Source organism: Schistocerca piceifrons, chromosome 4, assembly GCF_021461385.2.
Source record: "Schistocerca piceifrons isolate TAMUIC-IGC-003096 chromosome 4, iqSchPice1.1, whole genome shotgun sequence".
Taxonomy (NCBI): Eukaryota; Metazoa; Arthropoda; class Insecta; order Orthoptera; family Acrididae; genus Schistocerca; species Schistocerca piceifrons.
This window is the reverse complement of record NC_060141.1, coordinates 38,840,933-38,864,666: the sequence shown is the minus strand read 5'-3', so window position 1 is coordinate 38,864,666 and position 23,734 is coordinate 38,840,933. Positions and strand designations below refer to the sequence as shown.

At 45.8% G+C, this 23,734-nt stretch overlaps 1 protein-coding gene across 1 annotated transcript in view; it reads right to left on the bottom strand.

The window, feature by feature from the left end:
- Positions 1–7,311, bottom strand: part of LOC124795577 (titin) — a 529,084-nt gene extending 521,773 nt beyond the window's left edge. Inside the window, exon 1 of the mRNA XM_047259648.1 lies at positions 7,088–7,311. Within this exon, the coding sequence (XP_047115604.1) occupies positions 7,088–7,184 (97 nt within the window). The 5' untranslated portion in view covers positions 7,185–7,311. The remainder of the gene's footprint in view (positions 1–7,087) is intronic.
- Positions 7,312–23,734: the final 16,423 nt, after the last annotated feature.

The window sequence follows — 23,734 nt, the reverse complement described above, 5'->3', positions numbered from 1 at the left end:
AAAAGTTCCAAGATGTCTATTTGTCAGCATCTTACTATCTGCTACCTATAAATATAAGATTTTGCTGAAGAAGACGCAGCACGTTCAGTGCCGGGTGTACCATTAATGATTCAACAAATTTATTTATTCCGCACCTCTAATACAACAAGGCATGCAGAAGAGATTCTTTATAGTTTGAAGAGTTGGAGAGAGGTACTGGCAAAATTGAGCCCTAGGTCGGTTCCTCAAGAGTCTGCTCAGGAAGAAGGTGAGAATTTTCGTTCGACTGTATGTTCAGACATAGCATTAATCTACTGGAAAGTCTTCTGGGCAGATTTGTATTCACATGACTTACTGAATCAACTCAGGTAAAGTTCTGGAGCAGAGTACATCAGTTTTTTGTGCGAAACAGATATTTTCAACATCAATGTGAGTGTTACTTGCGATGTGGTAAACGTATGCAACAAAGTCAGTTTGTTGCCAAACTTCATCCAGTAAATCGCACAAGTTTTGCGGCTACAGCGTTGATCTGGTTTCTCAGAGCAACGCAATCGGGAAGTTAGTGAGCCACAGCTAACAGGCATTTAATGAAAACTGTATGGCAGAGGAGAAATAGCAGAGCGAGAGATGGCCATAGAATTTGTTTCTGCCAAGCATTTCAGCACTTAGCTCAAGCCGGCACGTACTAAATGTCAAATCATTTTTTGCTCTGAGAGAAGCAACAAAATCAATTTTTCCTTCCGCTCCTCTTTTGTCTCTACACTTCCTTTGTGGAAATACTTATTTAACAGCAGTTTCCAGAGCTGTAATTTGTTCATCGTTATTAGCAAGAACCATATATTCTGAACGCTTTACTTTGTTCTGCCTCAAATGTAGCAGAACCACGAAATAGAATATTTCGTCCTATCGCTTCACATCGGAATCCTCCTTTTTCACTCAATATTTTTCAAATTTTCCAAAACATTCAAGCTATTGGCCTTCTGTTAGGCTGCCAATAACACTAAAGTTAAAAATTATGTGCAGAAAGCGATGTAAAATTGTTACAAAACTCCTTTCAAACAAACAGCATTTCTCACAGAATCAGCTACATAGACGCAACTTTCCCCCTTCGAGTATTGGCTGCTAAGTGTTTTCGCCCTTCACTATCCGCCGAGTGATATCAGTCTAAATCGTTTCTGGCAGCTTTTCTGAAATACAATTTTTCGTGTTGTTCTTGCAACATCGGCTACTTCCCTTCTGTTCCCGCACTCGTGAAAACTTCACCTTGAAAATTTAACCAATCCGAGTGAGTTTTTGGGCGGCTTTGCGGATCAGAGTTGTGGGGCGTTCCGAGCCATACACAGCCAGGCTGGAAACGCGATGCGGCGCGAGCGCCAGCGGTTTCTAATAATGAAACCCTGGGCGGCGGTACCCCCGCTGTTCGCGGGGTCTAAATTTACCCGCTCCGGATTCGGCTGTCTGCCGCCAGATGGCGCAAGGTGGCCGGCAAAACCGAGGAAGCTTGGCCCACGAGCCACGCCGTTGTGTGCGATGTGGCCTCACTCGCCACAGGATTTTTAGTGTTGGTGCGCACCGGTCGCCCCTGCATTACGCGATGGGCCTTTTGTCTCGGGTAGCCTTCAGGGTGAACCCGAACCCCGACAAAATTTCGAAGGTTGTTCAGGAATATTTTCAGAGTATTTTGGTACAATGAATCCGTGGTCTCCGATGGCTCGTTACAAAGTGATAATATAATTATTATTTATTCGATTTGTTACTCATGTTATCTTTGTTTCTGTGAAAATACCTCCACTACAGCAAACGCACAACACGAAGCACAGAGTAAAGCAACAATCCTGGAATGCGAAAGTACTTTCATGTAGATGCTGCCACTGCAGAAACGGGTCAGCATAGCGTCCCTCTTCCGCTGTATTCAGTGAAACCACACACGAGGTGCATATTAACTAACACTTCACCAGTAAACTAATCGACACTGCTGTGTATCACTGTTAAAGTGTAACTAACGCTGCTGGAAAAATAAACCCGAGACACAACCGAGCAGTACTGAATAGAAGTTCGCAAAGTAAAGTGGGCGTTACTGTTTTGAACAGCAAATACCGTGGCAGAATGGAACAAGTTTGTTTCCAACGGGGCGACACAGCGCATAACGTGTCGACATTTGCACTGATGCGCAGATATTTTCATTGCGACACCGATATATAGATAAATGAGGGTAAGAAATCAAACGAATGGCAATTACTGTCGAACGAGCTATTGGAGACCACAGGCCCTTTACGTCAAAATACTCACAAAATATCCTTTAAGAAACTTCAAATTTGGTAGATGGACTTTGTAAACCCTTTCTATTGACTAACTAACGAAATCAAATTTGTTTACTAGCATCAACAGAAAATAAGCGTCTGTTTGAACACTGGAAGTCCTTTATCGCAGTGCTTGTCTTAGAATATATTTCAGTTATTTTTTTCGTTTCTGCCACAAAACTGAGTCTGTTGTGCCCTGTTACCACTCACTCCTGCCACACTGGTGCCTCAAAATGCGCGATATGCGCCACGTGAAAATTTTATCAGACGCTACCTAACTCATTATCAGACTTGAGGAAGCTAGATATAGCGCAGGATGAAAAGTTCGGGTTGTCCTAAGTCGTAGACTGGGTACTTGACAGCGAATGTCAGATGGTAAAGGCAGCAGGCTGTGCTTTCTGTTGGGAACTAACGAAGTCTGTTTGGAGACATGGTGGCGCTTCAGTCGACTAGTGGTCGCTCTTAATTTTTGGACTGTTACGTGTGTCGAAGGAGGGGGAGGGGGGGGGGGGCAAGGTGGGTGGGGGTGGGGGGTGGGGGGGGGGGGAGGTGTTGATTCTACTTCTGGAACCTGAGTCACCCGCCCTGCGGATAGAATTTCACTAGTGTGGGCAAGTGGAGTTGCATAACGTGGAATAACCAGAAATTTTAGCATGATTTCTACGAGTTAACTCAAAAAAATTGCGCGCTAAATATGTGACGGAAAAGCTGAGTCGAGCAGATAATTTTTGAGCGCGTATATAACATTTCTAGGATGAACAGTACGGCGGACATCGATGTTTGACACATAGCATCCACGAAGGAAGTTTTGCTAGATACATGAAAAGTCAACTTATGGCAGAGAAGTTTACTGTTATAGTTACGAGAACGCACGTCCAAAAACGTTCAAGCACCATACACACTACTTTTCCCCACAAACATCAACGTAATTCGACCTCAAAAGGAGACTTAGCGACAGGCTAGTTCGCGAATCGAAAAAGAAAACGTGGAGATTATGGTGCGTTCCCTACCCACACACATGCGAGGTGTAAGTGTATATACATACATAGATGTCTGCGGCTTTTAACAGTTGATAGGGCTGTACGGTACAACGTCCATGTTATCAGGGTACGGAACGGTCCTAAATGACGGCATTTATTTAGTTCAGTAGTGTAGATGGTGGTGGTTGTTGGGATGTTTAAGGGGGACTAAACAGCGAAGGTCATCAGTCCCCAGTAGTGTAGAACAGCACTTATGAACATAGAGACATATTGCCCTACTATATACGGTTACTGTCTGGTAAGTATAGGACAGTCTACAAACACACCGCTGTTGAAGTGTTACACTGAAAGATGAAACAATGAACAGAAGTGAGACTGAGGAAGTCGTGGGGTGAAAAAGAAGAGAATGGAGAGTTAAAGGAAGATGAAACCAAATGAAGAGAGATTATATCACCCTAATCGTTGTCACTTTCTGAGCGTCAGGTTACCGCTACAGTTGAAGAATAAATCTCCTTTGGATGTACTCTATCGTACAGAAGTAGTGACGGATAAATTAAAAGTGATTTAGGTTCGAAGATGGATCCAAGAAAGTGTTCATGTAAAACGTTTACAGCGACGTCCCATAGATTTTTAGCATGTGTACCTAGTTTAGTTTAGGTCGACAATTGAAATTTGCTCGATATGGTCGTATTCGGTCAAAAAATATTTTTCTTTGTTAGTGGGTCAAAAATATTGAAATTAAAGTGCCGTAAGAGGTAAAACGACAAATCCAGTACTGGCTACGTGGTTAAAGGTGTCACGTCTGACAGATAAGTGGCAATACAGGCTCTGTGAACATACTATTAGCAGAACTTTCTGAAAATAGTGTTTCAGGCATTAGGTGAGCAATAATTTATAAGCAAAGGATATTTTTCATTGCTATCCTGAGCGTGCGGTCAATCAATTTCTGCGAATAATATGGAGTTATAAAATTTTTGTGGATGTTCGTCTTTGACGTGAATGAGAACTTCAAGTCGAAGTATTGAGACCGATAGTAGAGCGTTAACAATTGCCAACAAGGAGTAGCATTTCAACCACGCGCCCCATGTCTTCGCTCTGTCTCTCCTATATGCAATAATAAAAAGGGAAAATGGAGCTACAAGCCCCTAATATGCATGAAAGAAGGCGCTTTTCATGTCGTCATGTATTAAGGTTTCTTTCCGCCCCTCAAGGAGGTAGCGTGAGAAGATTGGGTGTTTCTACACCTCAATAAGAGCTGTTAGTAATTTTATCTTCTCTACGCGAATGATGTGCAGCGAACTGCAGAACCAATTCAGCCATAGGAACTGCACCTCGGTGTTTGGGCACGGTTTTCGCGAGATATTGGTCGTCTTCCTGTCACACTTTCGTTCGAGGCCTAGGCGCCTGCGGCCAGCTCCGCCGCCCCGCTTTGTCCACGCATGGCGGTGCGGCTTCGGCGGGACAAGTGAGCACGAATTACAGCGGCATTTACGACGGAAACAGAGCCAGGGAAATGCCAGTGGGCGTGTTGTCGCGGCCACGCTCGTATCCGCAGTTAACCTCAATTCAGCCAAAGGCGGGCGTCGCGGCCCGTTTTTTGGTGCGCCGCGCTCCCCGACAGCGCGTTTTGATATCCGAGAGCGCGCCGACCGGTTGTCGGCGAGTCGCCGAGCTGGCCCGGCGGAGGCCGGTACGGCGCGCTCTTTGGCGGACACGCCTCGTACGCACACACACGCACACACACACCTGGCGCTCTTACCGTCGCCGCCCGACGCATTCCACACCCCGTGCTCTAGCTGTCAGCGCACCTGGACTTCGTTCGAACACCGGGATTTATTTGCGCTACCAGAAAACTTTGCATTTTACACGAAGATACCTTGCTTTTCTGCACCGTGACCTTCTTCCTAGTGCATTACTTCCTACATCGCACTATTATATGTTATTCGCGAATAAAAATTTATCAACAGTCTGTACCTCCGTTTTTATCAACCTGTGTGTATACCAGGGCGAAAGCTACAATTTCAGCATTTCGGTCGAGACTTTTCACCAAGGTCTGCTTAAGCAGTTGTGTGATAAAATGCCTACATTATCTCTGAAACACGAAAAACTAAATGAAAACGCAAAATGCGAACAGTTTGCAAACTTTCATTCGTGCATTTTCCGTCACCGCGCCGTGCAAAGTGAAACCATTATGAGTCCGTGAAATAGTTCCTCATTTGTTTCCTAATTCCGCTCCCCCTTATCCGAGTTGGACACCAGGAAAGCTGCGTTACAAAAGCCAGTCACATCCTACACCCGTTTTTATGCGGCTCTAAAACTCAAAATTCATTTTATGCGAATGGTTAGAAGACGTTCACAATTTTTATTTCTGCTCAGGTGCCTAGATTCCCTCAGCCCAGTTTCCAGACATCGACGACTTACCTCACAGAAAGCACTTACTATGTTGCATATTGTTGGTTTCGCCTGCTCTTTCCCTTTGGTTACCCCACTCGTTTTGTATTCCATAACACTTCCAACATTCTGTGTGTTTGGCGTTCTCAGCTATCCAAATTCATCGGAAAACTAAAGCCGAAGGTTGCTCTGGACACCACACTACTCTGCGTATTGGAGGGGGTAAATCTTGCCGTTCCTCCGACCTTTGAACTGACTTCCCCGAACCACGGTGCAGCTCGGCATTTTTTACATTAACTAAATTCCAAAGAGTGTCCGAGGATGGAACCCCAGACCTCGATCCGCTGGCAGATAATTAATTACTGAGCTCCTACATCACTGAACCACAACATACTTAAGAAACGTAACCAATTACCGCGACAGAAATCGCCGCCTTTGACAGACAAGTCTCATCCAATACTGTCATTTGGTAACTGTGTCCGAGGAAGTCGTCTTCACGTTATCACACGCGCTGTTAGCCCGACTGCTGTCGTGGGTATCAGCGTCCAGCGCATTCCGTAACTGTCAGAATTTTTGCTCGAGTTTCTGATCTCGAATGGGTAATACATATATTATTGAACTGTTTCTTACAAATTTGTTAACCCCGCGCGGGATCAGCCGAGCGGTCTCAGGCGCTGCAGTCATGGACTGTGCGGCTCGTCCCGGCGGAGGTTCGAATCCTCCCTCGGGCAAAGGGTGTGTGTGTTTATCCTTGGGATAATTTAGGTTAAGTAGTGTGTAAGCTTAGGGACTGATGACCTTAGCAGTTAAGTCCCGTAAGATTTCACACACATTTGAACATTTTGAAATTTGTTAACGTGCTATCACGATGAGCGTGAAGTATCGACAGACGTCAACGAATATTCGGATGTACACATTTACACGAAATGGTTTGCTGATTCCTCTTCCCAGTAGGACGATGATGACCAGAAAACAACTTGTGTATCCTAACTTTCTGTCTACGATTCCTGTCAATCGAAGGGGAAACGTTACTGTCAACACTGAGCTTTGACCATACACAGGAGATTAACTACAACGCGTTAACGGCTTCTCGAAGGATAGGTGGTAGCTAGCGGTGGGACGAAGCCCCGGTCGAAGAGATTGGGAGTTGTTAGCGACACTGAGGTAGTTATACAACGATTTGTTAATTTTTAAGATTTAGCCTTTTTTGCAGCGAAAGATGCTTTGCTACGGCTGGAGTCTGTCGTTACTGAGTGGGCAGCTGGCGGGAGGCACAACCTTAGAGCACACTGTCAGTACACTGGGTTACGGAAAGCACACAGCACTGAGACGGCGGTCGCTTAGTGTGTCAGAGAAGCTGCCCTCCGCGCTGCTAGAGAAGTCGGCTCCGGCAGAGGCACGCGGGTAGCTGCTCAGCGGCTGGCGGCTTAGACCGACCTTGCTGCGTGCTGGTGACCTGCCGGCTGAAGCGCTGCTCCGTGCGGGACGAGATCTGTTGCTGCTGCTGCAGCTGCTGCTGCTGTCGCTGCTCCATGGTCGCGTGGGGCAGCGTCGGGAGTCGAACACTCGGAAACGAGCAAAGTCAAATGTGAAATCAGGAGGCGAAGGCAGCGGGCATCCCCGAGCCAAGAGGAACATGCAAGACGTCGGTCGTGTGCGAAGCGCGAGCGCTGAGTGAGAGCAGGGCCGGCGCCGGCCGGGAGGCGGCCGCCGCGCGAGGGGGCGGGGGCGGGGCAGAGGGGTGGGGTGGCGGCCGTGGAGGGGCGGGCCGCGTGGAGGGGGCAGCGGCCGGGGGCGGCGGCGCAGCGCCAGCGCCGCGAATGGGCCGGCGCGCCGCCCGGGACGCGACCACGGCGGACCGCTCCGCGCCGGCCGTTCACCACTGCCGGAAGCCGCGCCGGCGACGGCGACGGCCGACCACAGCGGGAAATAAACAAACGCCGCCAAGGCCGGCAGGTATCGGCACTCGTCTCCCAGCTGGCGACCCGGAGGCACCCCACCCACACCGTCACTCTCCCTTACTTACTATGCCTACGTATTACCCCAACTCTGCATTTTCCCCCTTGGGCTGCTTGGGAGGGGAAGGGGTGGGTGCGTGTATTACACATCTGACGGCTTTGATGCGACCCGCCACGAATTCCTCTCCTATGCTAATTTCTTCATCTCACAGTAGCACCTACACTCTAACAAGGGAACCTCCCCATCGCACCCCCCTCAGATTTAGTTATCAGTTGGCACAGTGGATAGGCCTTGAATAACTGAACACAGATCAATCGAGGAAACAGGAAGAAGTTGTGTGGAACTATGAAAGAAATTAGTAAAATATAGAAACGGAGTAGTCCATGCGAAGATAGGCAACACCAAGGACAATGGGAGCCAAGGAGCGCCGTGGTCTCCTGGTTAGCGAGAGCAGCTACGGAACGAGAGGTCGTAGGTTCAAGTCTTCCCTCGAGTGAAAATTTCAATTTTTTATTTTCAGTTTATGTGACAAACTCTTATGTTTTCATCACTTTTTTGGGAGTTATTATCACATCCACAAGAAAACCTAAATCGGGCAAGGTAGAAGAATCTTTTTACCCATTCGCTAAGTGTACAAGTTAGGTGGGTCGACAACATATTCCTGTCATGTGACACACATGCCGTCACCTGTGTTGTATAGAATATATCAGACGTGTTTTGCTGTGGAGGAATCGGTTGACCTATGACCTTGCGATCAAATGTTTTCGGTTCCCATTGGAGAGGCACGTCCTTTCGTCAACTAATCGCACGGTTTTGCGGTGCGGTCGCAAAACACAGACATTAAACTTATTACAGTGAACAGAGACGTCAATAAACGAACGGACAGATCATAACTTTGCGAAAATAAAGAAAGTAAAATTTTCAGTCGAGGGAAGACTTGAACCAAGGACCTCTCGTTCCGCAGCCACTCACGCTAACCACGGGACCACGGCGCTCCAGAGTTCACGTGCTCCTTGATGTTGCATACCTAGCGCATCGACTACTCAGTTTGTATATTTTACAAATTTTTTTCATAGTTCCACACAACTTCTTCCTGTTTTCTCTATTAATCTGTGTTCGGTTCTTCAAGCCCTATCCAATGTGCCAACTTATAACTAAATCTGAGGGGGGTGCGATGGGGCGGTTCCCTTGTAAGTCCTTAATTTACTATTAGATACACAGGGGAACATTAATACAACTTATCAAACTACAGGGACGGATCCTGACTGGAAATGGAGGAGAAAAGGTCCTACGGACATGTAGCCGGAAATGCCTCGTTGCCACGGTATATGGCGCTGACGAATAACAGTTCTTCTTACCACGTGGCGTGTGTCCCTTGTGTGTTGGAGGCTGCGTGGTTGGCGCATCGTACTGTAAGCACCAGAACGGTCCAGTATTCATGTCGGGGACAAAAATGGTTCAAATGGCTCTGAGCACTATGGGACTTAACATCTGAGGTCATCAGTCCCCTAGAACTTAGAACTACTTAAACATAATTAACCTAAGGACTTTTTTTCATTTAACCTACAGAGAAACCCACCGTCTAGTAGCTATGGTGGATTGTACTGATAGTACTACATGTAGCGTTAGTGGCACTCATGGTGAGAGTAGTCATAAAAGTTCTCACACCGTTGCCCGTCCCTAGCCACGTGGAGGCGGACCAGATTTCTTGCACCGTGTGCCACTAACCTTCCTCTGTTTTATTATGCTTATATATATATATATATATATATATATATATATATATATAATTTAAGAAATATATAAAATCAAGAATAAAATTTATATAAGATAATTTGCAAACTTAAGATCTACTTCCTTAGCAGATGGACAAAACAAGAATGACTAAAAACTGGAAGCTCTGATTCCACGGTGAGCCACGCCCACATGAGGGCTCGGCAAATCCTCGAGCCTGTCATAGTGGACGTGGCTTTTGTACATTTGAACCTCTATATATGGTCGTTACTCTATTGCAAACAAGAAGGTTCAAAAATGGTTCAAATGGCTCTGAGTACTATGGGACTTAACATCTGAGGTCATCAGTCCCCTAGAACTTAGAACTACTTAAACCTAACTAACCTAACGACATCACACACATCCATGCCCGAGGCAGGATTCGAACCTGCGACCGTAGCGGCCGCGCGGTTCCAGACTGTAGCGCCTTTAACCGCTTGGCCACCGCGGCCGGCTGCAAACAAGAAGCATAAAGCATTAGTAATCATACAAGAAAACAAGAATAAATAACCTAAGGACATCATACACATCCATGCCCGCGCCTAGAACCGCTCGGTCACCCCGGTCGGCTGTCGGGGACAAGCCGAGATAGTGTCTGTGAACGGCCAAGCAGATGGAGACGGTCGAGAGGCAGCACGGCTATACCAAAAGTACTACCCTCACAGACATCAACCATATGACACAAAATTTCAAGCCCTGTTTGAGCGTTTGTGTGATTATGTGCCCTTTCACAGGAACCTGCAGGTAGGCGGCGGACAGTGATAACAGATATGCAGGACGGGCTTCTGTCTGCTGCTTACAGTACGCTGCGGCAATCACGCAGCTTGCAACACACATGGAACACACGCCACATGGTAAGAGGAACTGTTATTCCTCAGCGTCATATACCGTGGCAACGTGGCATTTCCGGCTGTACGTCCATACGACCTTTTTTCCTCCATTTCTACTCAGGAATCCGTCCCTGCAGTTTGTCAGTTTCATTAAGTTCACCCCGTATATTCTAAGACATAAAAAAATGACTTACCACCAAGAAATTATCCGCATGGGACGGAAATATGGAGATGAGACGTGCGTGTACCGAGAAACAAAAATGGTTCAGATGGCTCTAAGCACTTTGGGACTTAACATCTGAGGTCATCAGTCCCCTAGACTTAGAACTGCCTAAACCTAACTAACCTAATAACATCACACAGATCCATGCCCGAGGCAAGATTCAAAAATGGTTCAAATGGCTCTGTGAACTATGGGACTTAACATCTGAAGTCATCAGTCCCCTAAACTTAGAACTACTCAAACCTGACTAACCTAAGGACATCACACACATCCATGCCCGAGCTAGGATTCTAACCTGCGACTGTAGCAGCAGCGTGGTTCCGGACTAAAAAGCCTAGAACCGCTCGTCCACAACGGCCGGCGACAAAGAAATAACTACAATTTCAGAAAAAATAGATGGTTTATTCGGGAGAAATACCTTCACAAACTGAGTAATTCAATAACGCGTTGGTCCAACTCTGTCCCTTATACAAGCAGTTATTCGACTTGGCATTGATCGACAGAGTTGTTGGAGGTCCTCCTGAGGGGTCTCGTGCCAAATTCTGTCCAAATGGCGCGTTGGATCGTCAAATTCCATATCTGGTCGGAGGGTTCTGCTCACAAGGCTCCAAACGTGCTTAATTGGGGAGACCAAGGTGGGGTTTGGCAAGCGGGAAGACAAGCAGTGCAAACTCTCGCCATGTGTGGGAGGGCATTATCTTGCTAAAATGTAAGTTCAGGATGGCTTGCCACGAAGGGCAACAAACGTACAATATCGTCGACGTATCGACATACCACTGTGCTGTCGCGGTGCCGCAGATAACAACCAAAGGGGTCTTGCTATGAAAAGAAATGGCATCCCAGATCACCTCTCCTGGTGGTCGGACTGTATGGCAGGCGACATTCAGGTTGGTACCGCAACGCCGTCGGCGGTGCCCCCTGGCAAGTCTTTGCTCGTCTCCGGGTCTCGGCTCGGTGAAGATTATCTACTCCAGTCAATGAGATTCCAGGCCCAGGCTCGCTCACCTACAGTTCCGTGCTCCAAACGTACATTCTCAGAAATGTACTCCTCAAGTTAAGGCCAAAGTCAGATACTAGTACAATTTTTGTGACCGGGAATGCCCTCTCTGACTTTGCTAGTCTGCTTGTGTCCACCTTGCTCCCTCCTCATGGACGAACAGGGACTTAAATCTCCATCCTCCTGAATAAGAGTCCAGCGTCTTACCACAGCCTTTCTGCAACTTCCTGGCAGATTAAAACTGTGTGCCGGACTGAGACTCGAACTCGGGACCTTCGCTTTTTCGCGGGCAAGTGCTCTACCATCTGAGCTGCCCAAGCACTACTCACGCCCCGTCCAGGAGTGCTAGTTCTGCAAGGTTCGCAGGAGAGCTTCTGTGAAGTTTGGAAAGTAGGAGACGAGGTACTGGCGGAAGTAAAGCTGTGAGGACGGGGCGTGAGTCGTGCTTGGGTAGCTCAGGTGGTAGAGCACTTGCCCGCGAAAGGCAAAGGTCCCGAGTTCGAGTCTCGGTCCGGCACACAGTTTTAATCTGCCAGGACGTTTCATATCAGCGCACATTCCGCTACAGAGTGAAAATGTCATTCTGCCCACAACCTTTCTTCCTGCAGTTCATACGCTGTACTCAATTTATATACTACTGATGAACGCTGCCCGGAACAAAGGAAATTAAATTATTGATGACGTACAGCGAGGAACAACAAAGGAAACTGATGACACATACATAGCTTATAGGTACAAATAAATTCCCTGTCGTTCTTGAGCACGTCTCAGAAATCTTATCAACAATCCTCGCCTGCTTTCCAACCCCGAACAGCGCGCGGTAAAAAGCGAACACTTAAACCTTTCCCTGTAGCTATGATTTCTCTTATTTTATAACGATGATCACTTCTCCCTATGTAGGGGGGGGGGGGGGCGCCAAAAAATATTTTTGCACTCGAAGGAGAACTTTGCAGATTGAAATTTCGTGAAAGATCTCGCCGTAACGAAAAATGCCTTTGTCATAATGATTGCCACCCAAACCCACGTATCATATCGGTGGCGCTCTCTCCCTTATTTTGCGATAATACACAACGAGCTCACCTTCTTTGAACTTTTTCGATGTCATCTGCCAGTCCTATCTGATAAGCATTCCTTACTGCGCAGAAATATTCTGGCAGAGGGCGGGTAAGCGCAGTGTAGGAAATCTCCTTAGTGGATCTGTTGCATCTTTTAAGTGTTCTGACAGTAAAACACAGCCTTCGGTTCGCATTCCTCACATTAATATATAGGTGACTGTTCCAACTTAAGTTGTTCGTAATTGTGTTTAATTGAATCGACAGCCTTTAGATTTGTTTCAGTTATCGTGCAACCGAAATTTAACGGATTCGTTTTCGTACTCATGTTGATGACCTCACGCATTTCATTACTTAGTGTCAACTGGAATTTGCGCACCGTGTAGACACCTTTTCTACATCATTTAGCAGTTGGTTTTGATCAGCTGATGGCCTTACTAGACGGTAAATGATGTCATCATCTGCAAACAATATAAAATGGCTGCTCAGATAGTGCCCTAAATCATGTACATAGATTATAAACAACAGAGGGTCTATAACACTTCCTTGGGGAACATCAGATCTGTTTTACTCGAAGACTTTCCGCATTTTTTCATGATTCGGTGTTGACAGATTCTTCAATGACGAAACAACAGATAACAGCACTAAATCTCAATCAACGATAGTAATGGTACAATGACGTAGGAGTAAACAGTGTGATGTAAGTAATGTACGTTTTTTAATGTAATTTTCATCCGGTGAAAACGTCAAGCAACTAGTTACTTCTCTGGATATCACTGCCGCATTCGCGCTACTAATGTGGCGCAGTTAGACTTGGTGTACATCGGGAGAGAAAGGAGAACTAACAACGATAACAAAGGAAAAAGGCGATACTAGGCAGCAGGCTCGAAAACTAGGAAATTATGACCACTGTCTTGCGTTATCTGCTTTTTAGATACTAGTTACACACTGAATTTAATACGAGTAAAGCTTCAAAGAATTCAGGTTTGCATAGAATGAGACTTTCTGATTAATGATGGATTCGGAGTAGCCGTTCCCGACAGCCTATTCCAAACCGTCGCCTCAAAGCGATGTCGCCTAATGAAGTGTCGCTGTATTCTCATTCGAATTCCACTAACGTTCCGGGAATGTTCCTTCGATCTGTTGGAAGAGCGCCAGTAGAACAAAGAAACCGGAAATAGGCTCTCGAGACTGCTGCTAGAGGCACTTTTTTGGTGACGGAGAACTAGACTTCAAATAAGTGCCAGAAGTTTGGGTCTTCGATTCTCGTCACACGAAGTGCTGAACAAACACGCGAGAGACGCTCCCGCTGTCTTGCACGTGAACACTAGGTCAGGAGTGTTGTTGTATTTCTCGGTCACGGATTTATCCGCTGGTACTGCGCACTCACTCGCATTACATCGAAAGTGAAAGTGCTGCAGTGTGTAGCCCTGCACTCCCCTACAGCAATCAGCGATGCTTATTTCTGTGCAAGACTGCTTGCCAGGGCTAAGTGTTGTCACCAGGAGGCTTTAACTTCCTTCACAATTACAGTGCAGTTCATCGATGTTAACCTCGGTCTCCTAAGCGTCCTTTACGGATACACACAGGAAGTGGCCAAAACTTATTGGTCATATTCATTCCAGTTCGTTACTAAAATATTAGTGATGTTTTCGAGACTCTAATAGGGTAATACACTACTGGACATTAAAATTGCTACACCACGAAGATGACGTGCTACAGACGCGAAATTTAACCGACAGGAAGAAGATGCTGTGATATGCAAATGATTAGCTTTTCAGAGCATTCTCACAAGGTTGGCGCCGGTGGCGACACCTACAACGTGCTCACATGAGGAAAGTTTCCAACCGATTTTTCATACACAAACAACAGTTGACCGGCGTTACCTGGTGAAACGTAGTTGTGATGCTTCATGTAAGGAGGAGAAATGCGTACCATCACGTTTCCGACTTTGATAAAGGTCGGATTGTAGCCTATCGCGATTGCGGTTTATCGTATCGCGACATTGCTGCTCGCGTCGGTCGAGATCCAATGACTGTTAGCAGAATATGGAATCGGTGGGTTTAGGAGGGTAATACGGAACGCCGTGCTGGATCCCAACGGCCTCGTATCACTAGCAGTCGAGATGACAGGCATCTTATCCGCATGGCTGTAGCGGATCGTGCAGCCACGTCTCGATCCCTGAGTCAACAGATGGGGACGTTTGCAAGACGACAACCATCTGCACGAACAGTTCGACGACGTTTGCAGCAGCATGGACTATCAGCTCGGAGACCATGCGGTTACCATTGACGCTGCATCACAGACAGGAGCGCCTGCGATTGTGTACTCAACGACGAACCTGGGTGCACGATGGCGAAACGTCATTTTTTCGGATGAATCCAGGTTCTGTTTACAGCATCATGATGGTCGCATCTGTGTTTGGCGACATCGCGATGAATGCACATTGGAAGCGTGTATTCGTCATCGCCATACTGGCGTATCACCCGGCGTGATGGTATGGGATGCCATTGGTTACACGTCTCTGTTCTCTGTCACCTCTAGTACGCAGTGACGGCACTTTGAACAGTGGACATTTCAGACGTGTTACGACCCGTGGCTCTACCCTTCATTCGATCCCTGCGAAACCCTACATTTCAGCAGGATAATGCACGACCTCATGTTTCAGGTCCTGTACGGGCCTTTCTGGATACAGAAAATGTTCGACTGCTGCCCTGGTCAGCACATTCTCCAGATCTCTTACCAACTGAAAACGTCTGGTCAATGGTGGCCGAGCAACTGGCTCGTCACAATACGCCAGTCACTACTCTTGATGAACTGTGGTATCGTGTTGAAGCTGCATGGGCAGCTGTACCTGTACACGCCATCCAAGCTCTGTTTGACTCAATGCCCAGGCGTATCAAGGCCGTTATTACGGCCAGAGGTGGTTGTTCTGGGTACTGTTTTCTCAGGATCTATGCACCCAAATTGCGCGAAAATGTAATCACATGCCAGTTCTAGTATAATATATTTGTCCAATAAATACCCGTTTATCATCTGCATTTCTTCTTGGTGTAGCAATTTTAATGGCTAGTAGTGTAGTTGCTTCTGGCAGGTTGTACTGTCGGCTAAGAGGCAGCGAGGGAAGTTTACAGTCTGCTTAAGAGCAAAATTACACTAGCACGTTTCCTGCGTGAAGTGTGAATCTTCCGCCTTAAATGTTCCATGAAGCCGCTGGTAATGATTCAGTGAAGCTGCTGGTAATGACTGCTTGCAACCAGCAGCGCCGTATTCAGATGACAACGGGACCATGAAGGAAGCGAGTAACACCTGATGTCAGCACACAGGCTACTTTTCTCGTACAGACCCCGTGGGTTGCGGAATTTAATGCAACCGTCCGACTAGCAGGTTGCCACGAATAGTGTCACATGAGGGATTGCAGAGAGATCTGAAATCCAAAACGGGAAATCGACTTATAGCTCGGAGAGCAGAAATTTCCACCGCCATCTTTCTCCTACTTGCCACACAAATAGTGACTACAGGTATTAAAATTTTACCCTTCAGCAGGATGCCAACAAGCTACGACCTTTTAAGTGCCGCAGCAATCGTGACAGTCACAGACTTCATCTGCGGACAGCCGTGTGCGGTATATAAAACAAAGCCACACAAGTCGTGACTGAACAATTCATTTAGTACAAGGCAGGAGTAAGAATAACACCTTTACTGCTTCAGTCTGGAACCGCGCGACCGCTACGGTCGCAGGTTCGAATCCTGTCTCGGGCATGGATGAGTGTGATGTCCTGAGGTTAGTTAGGTTTAAGTAGTTCTAGCGGACTGATGACTTCAGATGTGAAGTCCCATAGTGCTCAGAGCCATTTGAACCATTTGAACACCTTTACTTGCACACAACAGAGTACGAAACATTTGGTGACGCTATACGCAGCACTGGGGGTGCAGTGCTCTACCGCACAGGTGAACTACTCATACGGCAAACTCTGAGGGGAAAGGGGCGCGAAATTTTGGGTGGAATTCTAGAATACTGTAACAAAATTAAATTTTCTGTCGGCTTACGTTGTTAGCGGTAGAGCCACTTGAAAACTTTCTTGTTCGTTTTCATCCCTTCTTATTTTCGCTTCTGTCTAAAACTCACTTCGTTTCCTACAATAATCGTTAGTTCTTGTTTGATTGATTATTTATTATTGTTCACTGATTTGTTATTATTGCTTGTGCTCGTGGTTAACGTGCCGTACTCTCGTAACCAGATTTCCATTTTCAAGCCCGGATGAGTTCAGTGTGCATTTTTTCTAAGTTACCCCTTTCTCTATGACTTTTTTTATTTTAGCGAAAAATATGACCGTATGTATTGGTTTTTGATGGTACGAGACTAAAGTGACAAGCGAGTTTGACTAAAGTAACTTTTATTTTCCGAAATATGAGAAAAATGCTTTGGCACTTTTCTGACACCCAACCAGCCGTTCAGTGTTTTTTACGAGTACTGTACTACACGAAATAGCTACTATACTTCTAATCCTGTCGAGCGGCACAAAACCATCAATACTCCTTTACTCATGCAATCTGGAAGATTTTGTATCAGTTTCTGTCCTTATATACAAATGAGCTAACATTGGACACTTACCTATATGGAGAGATCAACGGCAATGCGAAAGTCCACAACTCCCAGCGTGTGAAATGTGAGGTTCATTTGTGTGTGGATAAAGACAATTTAAAAAAAAATGCTCAATACTCTAGTAGTAAAAGAATACTGATATAGATCTTATGCCATTGGCCATCATGAGTAAAGTAATAGTTACGTCACGTGGTAAAATGGAAGTAAAAAGCAATGTACTGCTCACGTACTGCACCTTCTAAACAGGGTGTGCCAGAAATGTGCCAAACCAATTTTTTTTGTGTGTGTTTTGGAAAATAAAGCTTTTTTTTTCAAAATTGCTTGTTAATATGAATTGGTTAACTCCAAAGCCAATCATACATCTTTTTCACTAAAAGAAAAACATTCATGCAAAAAGTACACAGCAGTTTTCCAGTTTGGATCATATACAGACTGCCGTGAGGTAAGGGGTTAAAAATTCACTGCACGCCATGTAGTTTAAGAGTACAGCCCCTAAAAGTGTCTTGGATTACTTTTCCTATATCCTCCGTACAATTTCAACCTCGTATTTCGTTCCCATGTGGCCGTGGCAGTCTAGATCTAATGGGTAGAGAGCTACACTCCAATCCCGGAGGTCCCTGGGTCAATCCCGGGTAAGAGCAGGGATTTTTCCTACTTCCATTCCCCCCAGGAACGTCCCGGGTATCGCTACTGCTGGTAAGTGCCGGCCGGGGCGACGCCCCCTCCTCCTAGTTGATGACGATGATGTTTGGTTTGTGGGGCGCTCAACTACGCGGTCATCAGCGCCCGTATAAAGTCCAAATGTTTACACAGTCCAGTTTTTTCGCAGTCCAATCCCGCCATTGTCACGAATGATGATGATGATGATAAAGACAACATAAACACCCCGTTCCCGGGCAGAGAAAATCCCCAACCCGGCCGGGAATCGAACCCGGGACCCCGGGACCAGAGGCATCAACAGCAGCCACTACGCCCCCGCCCCCCCCCCCCCCCCGCCCCCCAGGCTACCCACTTGTGCCGCTGCACTTTGAGCCTGGACAGGAGCCCGCTCACGGGCTGGGCACCGCAGACTTTACCTTCTTTTATGTCGTTCCCAAAATGTTTCTGGTGCCACAATTGCGGAAATCCAATTATTGAGACTCTGATCATAGTAGTCGAGGGACACACACATCTGAAGACAGAAAATGCCACAACGTACGAAGTGTCAAATCTCATACTTGTTAGGAAATTACAAAAAGTATCTCTTTTTGTACTTAGCTTATGTGCACGAAAAAAATTGTAAAGGTATTCTGATACCGCCAAAGGCAAGGCAACAGAGGTAATCCCGGTTCCCGCCACATCAACGAAGTTAAGAGCTGTCCGGCTCGGTTAGCGCTTGGATGGGTGACCGTCCGTGTTTGCCAACGCGCTTTTGGCAAGAGGGGTGCACTCAGCCTAGTGAGAATAACTGCAGAGCTACGTTAGTGAGAAGTAGCGGCTCCGGTCACGCAAACTGACGTCGGCCGGAAGAGGTGTGTGCTGACCACATGCTCCTTCACGTCCGCATGAGTGGCGTCTGTCGGTGAGGATGACACGGCGGTCGGTCGATACCGCTGGGCCTTCCGAGGCCTGTTCTGACGGGGGAGGAGTATTCTAATACCACTGAATTACGCCGCTCATCTCATCACTGCAAAAAAATGAGGCAAATTTAAAATATTTATAAAGAACGTTCAAGTTTTTGTTTCAGGCGTCGCTAATATTGAGTTACTACATTTTATTTGCGACGTACAGAAATAGAACCGTAATGATTTTACTAGCAGCACTGTAGTGAACATGCGCCATTTAGTAATGAATGTTTGAATCATTTTTCCCATAATTTGGCGTTTGAAACAAGTCTAAGGATATGAAACACAGTTCTGCGGACACAGTAGCACTGAAAACGCGTTCTGTGAAGAAACTGCTCTTCCAAGAAACTGCTCTTCCAACAGTTGACATTTCCACTCTTCATTTCTATTTACATTTACCTACAGAATTAAATTAACTGAAATGTACTGATTGGAATGAACTGGATGAAACCAACGAAATGTGGCGGATGTCGTAACAAATTAAAATGTATATTAACGCGCAGTTGTTACGCAATAATTCAATTAACGATAAACCTTAAAATCTGTGCAATCTCAATACGATAACATCGAACATTATCATTAACCGCCTAAAAAGTTTAGATTGTAGTCGGCCAAGGGAAGTAACTGCCCACAGCACAGTCGTGTAAGCAATTATGGAACAGAGCACTATCTATTAATTACCATTTTGTCTGGCATCCATAGATTTTGAAGCAGTTTTGGACACAGTATCGACAAAATATGTAGTAACTGCCTTTAATGTACGACATTTATTCAATCTATATTAGTGTACTGAAGAATATGTACAGCATTGTTACGTCTCCTATCAGACATCAGGATAGTGAGCATTTATTAGCTGGAAACGAATCGCACAATGGCACTACGTATCAGCAGAACTGTTGTCATCAGCCTTAGACGAAGTTCCGGAACATCAAACAGGGAAAACAAAGAAAGAGTTCGCGTCTGTAGAACACATCTGAGCCGCCGGACTGTGTAGCTCTTGTCCAGACAAATATCAACAACGAATGGAAGAACTTAAGAGGAAAAGTCTGAACCTAGACTGAAAATATGACGAACATAACGCATAACCAACAAAATGAAAATAAAATAGTACAAATTAACAATAAAGCTATACGCACGGGTATTTAGGAAGGCTGAAGACAACGACTGGATGAATGTCAAAAGAACAGAAAGACAAAAGCGGGCTCGAAAACTTTTGCTAAACTTCACGGAATTTCAAAATCGAGCTTTCACCGTGAAGGTTAATTCTTGCAATAAAGTAACAGCAGCAACCAGCCTCTCTTATTAATGCCGTCAACTAAGAACAAACAGGATGTCAAACTAAACACCTTTCAGCCGTCTAGTTTCCAAACTTATTTTATCTGACTAGCAGTTTCGGCGCTTTACTACGCCATCTTCAGGCCCCTGACCGACGTGCAGGAAACTCCATCCCGGTTATGATCAAAACAGGGGCCAGCAATATTGGTATGTGTAGATTTCTGCTTGCTATAGATATCACTTCAACCATCATCTGCCGACTGTTAGTCGGCGTAGTAAATCGCACAAGCTGGTAGCCAAATAAAATAAATTTGGAAACTAGACGGCTCACAGGTGTTTAAGTTGGCATCATATACCGAACCATCTCTGAAAAGGTGGATATATGATACAAAGAACAAATAGCGCCGTTATCGGTTTCGAACCGACAAGTTCATACATACACGGCCTTTCACATTTAAAATTACATTATGGCGTGCATCTACATCTACATCTATACTCCGGAAGCCACCGTGCGGTGTGTGGCGGAGGGTACTTTGTGTATCATTGTCACTTCCCCCTTCCCCGTTCCACTCGCGATTAGTTTGCGCGAAGAACGATTCCCTATTAGCATGCGTCGTCTCGAAGCTCTTTAGTTTCACCTCCGTGGGCTTTTCGCGACGTATACCTAGGAGGAAGCAATACACTGGTCGATTCTTCTAGCGACGTACACTCTCGGAACTTAGCCACACAGTGGTGCAGAACGCCTCTGTTGCAGCCTCTGCCACTGCATCTGGTTGACTATATCTGCGACGCTTTCTTGCTTACTAAATGAACCTGTAACGAAAGGCTCTGCTCTTCTTCGGATCTTCTTTATTTCCTCTAAAAGTTGATCTGGTATCGATTCCGTATTGACGAGCAATATTCCACCTTTATTGGTGGACTACATTTCCTGAGGATTCGTCCAATGAATCTCAGTCCCGCACCTGCCTTACTCGGAATTAATTTTATGTACTCGTTCCACTTCAAATCGTTCTGTATGGATACTCCTAGACATTTTATGGAAGTAACTGCTTCCAGTGATTGTTCTGCAGTCGTGTAGTCATACAGTAAAGGATCTTTCTGTGTATATTCGTAAATACGTTACATTTTTTTAAGTTGTCGGTCAACTGCCTTTCCCTACACCAAGCACCGATCCTCTGGCCCTCTTCGTCCTTTTCGCTACAATTTTCTAACGTCGCGACTTCTCTGTATACAACAGCATCATCCGCGAAAAGCCTCATGTACCTTCTGACGTTTTCTCTGCTACTTCATTTACATGTACTGCGAAAAATAATGGTACACTAACACTCCCTTGCGCCTCGTCCAAAGATACATTTACGTTCGAAGACCTCTCTCCGTTCAGAACGGTGTGCAGTGTTCGGTTTCCTAGGAACTCTTCAGTCCTGCCACACAGTTGATCCGATACTCCGGAAACTCGTATTTTGTTCATTAGATGGCAGGTGCGGCAAAATATTGAATGCCTTCCAGAATCAAGGAACACGGCATCTACCAGGGTGCTTGCATCTAATGCTTTCAGGGTCTCGTGCACGAACAGAACGAGCTTGGTTCCACACGATTGTTGTTTTCGGAACCCATGTTGGTTCCTACAGAGCAGACTTTCGGCCTCCAGAAATGTCATAATACGCGAGCATAAACAAGTTTCAAAATTATACATCCGACTGACCTCAGAAATATACGCCTATAGCTTTGTGCGTATGTTCGGCGACCCTTCTTGAAAACGGGAACGACTTGTGCTTTTTTACAATCATCATGAACGCTTCGCTCCTGCAAAGACCTACTGTACGCTGCTGCTAGATGACGATGATGATGTTTGGTTTGTGGGGCACTCAACTGCGCGGTTGCCGCGCGGGATTAGCCGAACGGTCTAGGGCGCTGCAGTCATGGACTGTGCGGCTGGTCCTGGCGGAGGTTCGAGTCCTCCCTTGGGCATGGGTGTATGTGTTTGTCCTTAGAATAATTTAGTTAAGTAGTGTGTGAGCTTACGGACTGATAACCTTAGCAGTTAAGTCCCATAAGATTTCACACACACACACTGCGCGGTTATCAGCGCCCGTACAAATTCCCAATCTCTGCACTGTCCAGTATCGTCACTTTCCCAAATGATGATAAAATAACGAGGACAACATAAACAAACAGTTCACGGGCAGAGAAAAGCCCCGAACCGGCCGGGAATCGAACCCAGGACCTCGCGATCCAGAGGCTGCTAGAAGAGGGGTAAGTTCTTTCGCATACTGTATGCAGAATCGTACTGGTATCCCATCAGGTTCATTGGCTTTCCCTCTGTTGAGCAATTTCAGTTCCTTTCTATCGCACGATCACTTATTTCGATATCAGCCATTTTGTCGATCGTGCGACGATCTAAAGGAGCCACTACAGTGCGATCTTCCTCTGGGAAACAGTTTTGAAAAAGAAACGTAAGTATTTCGGCCTTTTCTGTGTCGTCCGCCGTTTCACTGCCATTATGGCCACAGACTGTCTTGGATAGATGGTTTCGATGCATTTACTGATTTAACATAAAACCAAAACGTCTTACGATTTTCTGTCAAATCGGTAGGCAGGATTTTACTTTCGAATTCTTTGAACGCTTCTTGCATGGCTCTCAATATGCTAATATTAGCCTCGTTTAATTTTTGTTCGCCCGTGAGGCTTTGGCTACGTTTAAATCGGCAGTGCCCTTTGCTTTCGTAGCAGTTTTCTACCATGACTGTCGAGCTATGGCGGGTCTTTTCCATCCCTCAAAACTCTGCTCTGCACTTACCGATCTAAAGCGTATTGTATGACGCTCTTGAACTTTGTCCATTGATATTCAACGTTGTCACTGTTGGAGACGAAATTCTCGTGCTGACCGCTCAGGTAATCTGAATGTGTTTCCTGTCGCTCTTGCCGAGCAGAAAGATACTCCTTCCGTTCTTTGAATTGCTATTTACAGCCGTATTCAGTGATTCTGTAACGGCATTACGACTGCTGATTCCCTGTTCTACGCTGAGTCGAAAAGTTATCAGCACGTCTAAGATGTCGGTTCTCTGAGGAACTCCTCAAGGCAATTTTCGGATAAAGCACTTAGAACAATTTCATTTGATCCTCTGTCCCTACTACTCGTCCTAATCAGTCGAGTCTCGCCGGCCGGTGTGGCCGTGCGGTTTAGGCGCTTCAGTCTGGAACCGCGTGACCGCTACGGTCGCAGGTTCGAATCCTGCCTCGGGCATGGATGTGTGTGATGTCCTTAGGTTAGTTAGGTTTAATTAGTTCTAAGTTCTAGGCGACTGATGACCTCAGAAGTTAAGTCGCATAGTGCTCAGAGCCATTTGAACCATTTTGAACTCGAGTCTCCCAGTATGTAGCTACTAAGTTAAAATTTCCACCTAAAGCTATAATTTGACCAGGAAATTTACGCGGAAATATTCTCCAAGTTTCCCTCAACCATTCCTCTACTACGGCTACTGAGGCAGAGGATCTATAAAAGAATCGGATGGCAATGTTTGATCGAACCTTAACTCGACATCAGAAATTTTGCTTGTATAAGTAGTTTTTTTAATTAAATCGCCCAAATTGTTACTGGAACAGATGACAGTAATGCACATGAAAGGAAACAGACGACATCCGATGAATTACATTGTCTAGGATTTGTCGCTGGAATTTGAAACATATATTGTTTTCCTACGTTATGAAATATCTTGAGGGAAACGGTCTATTGACACACAACCAGCACGGATTCACAAAATATCT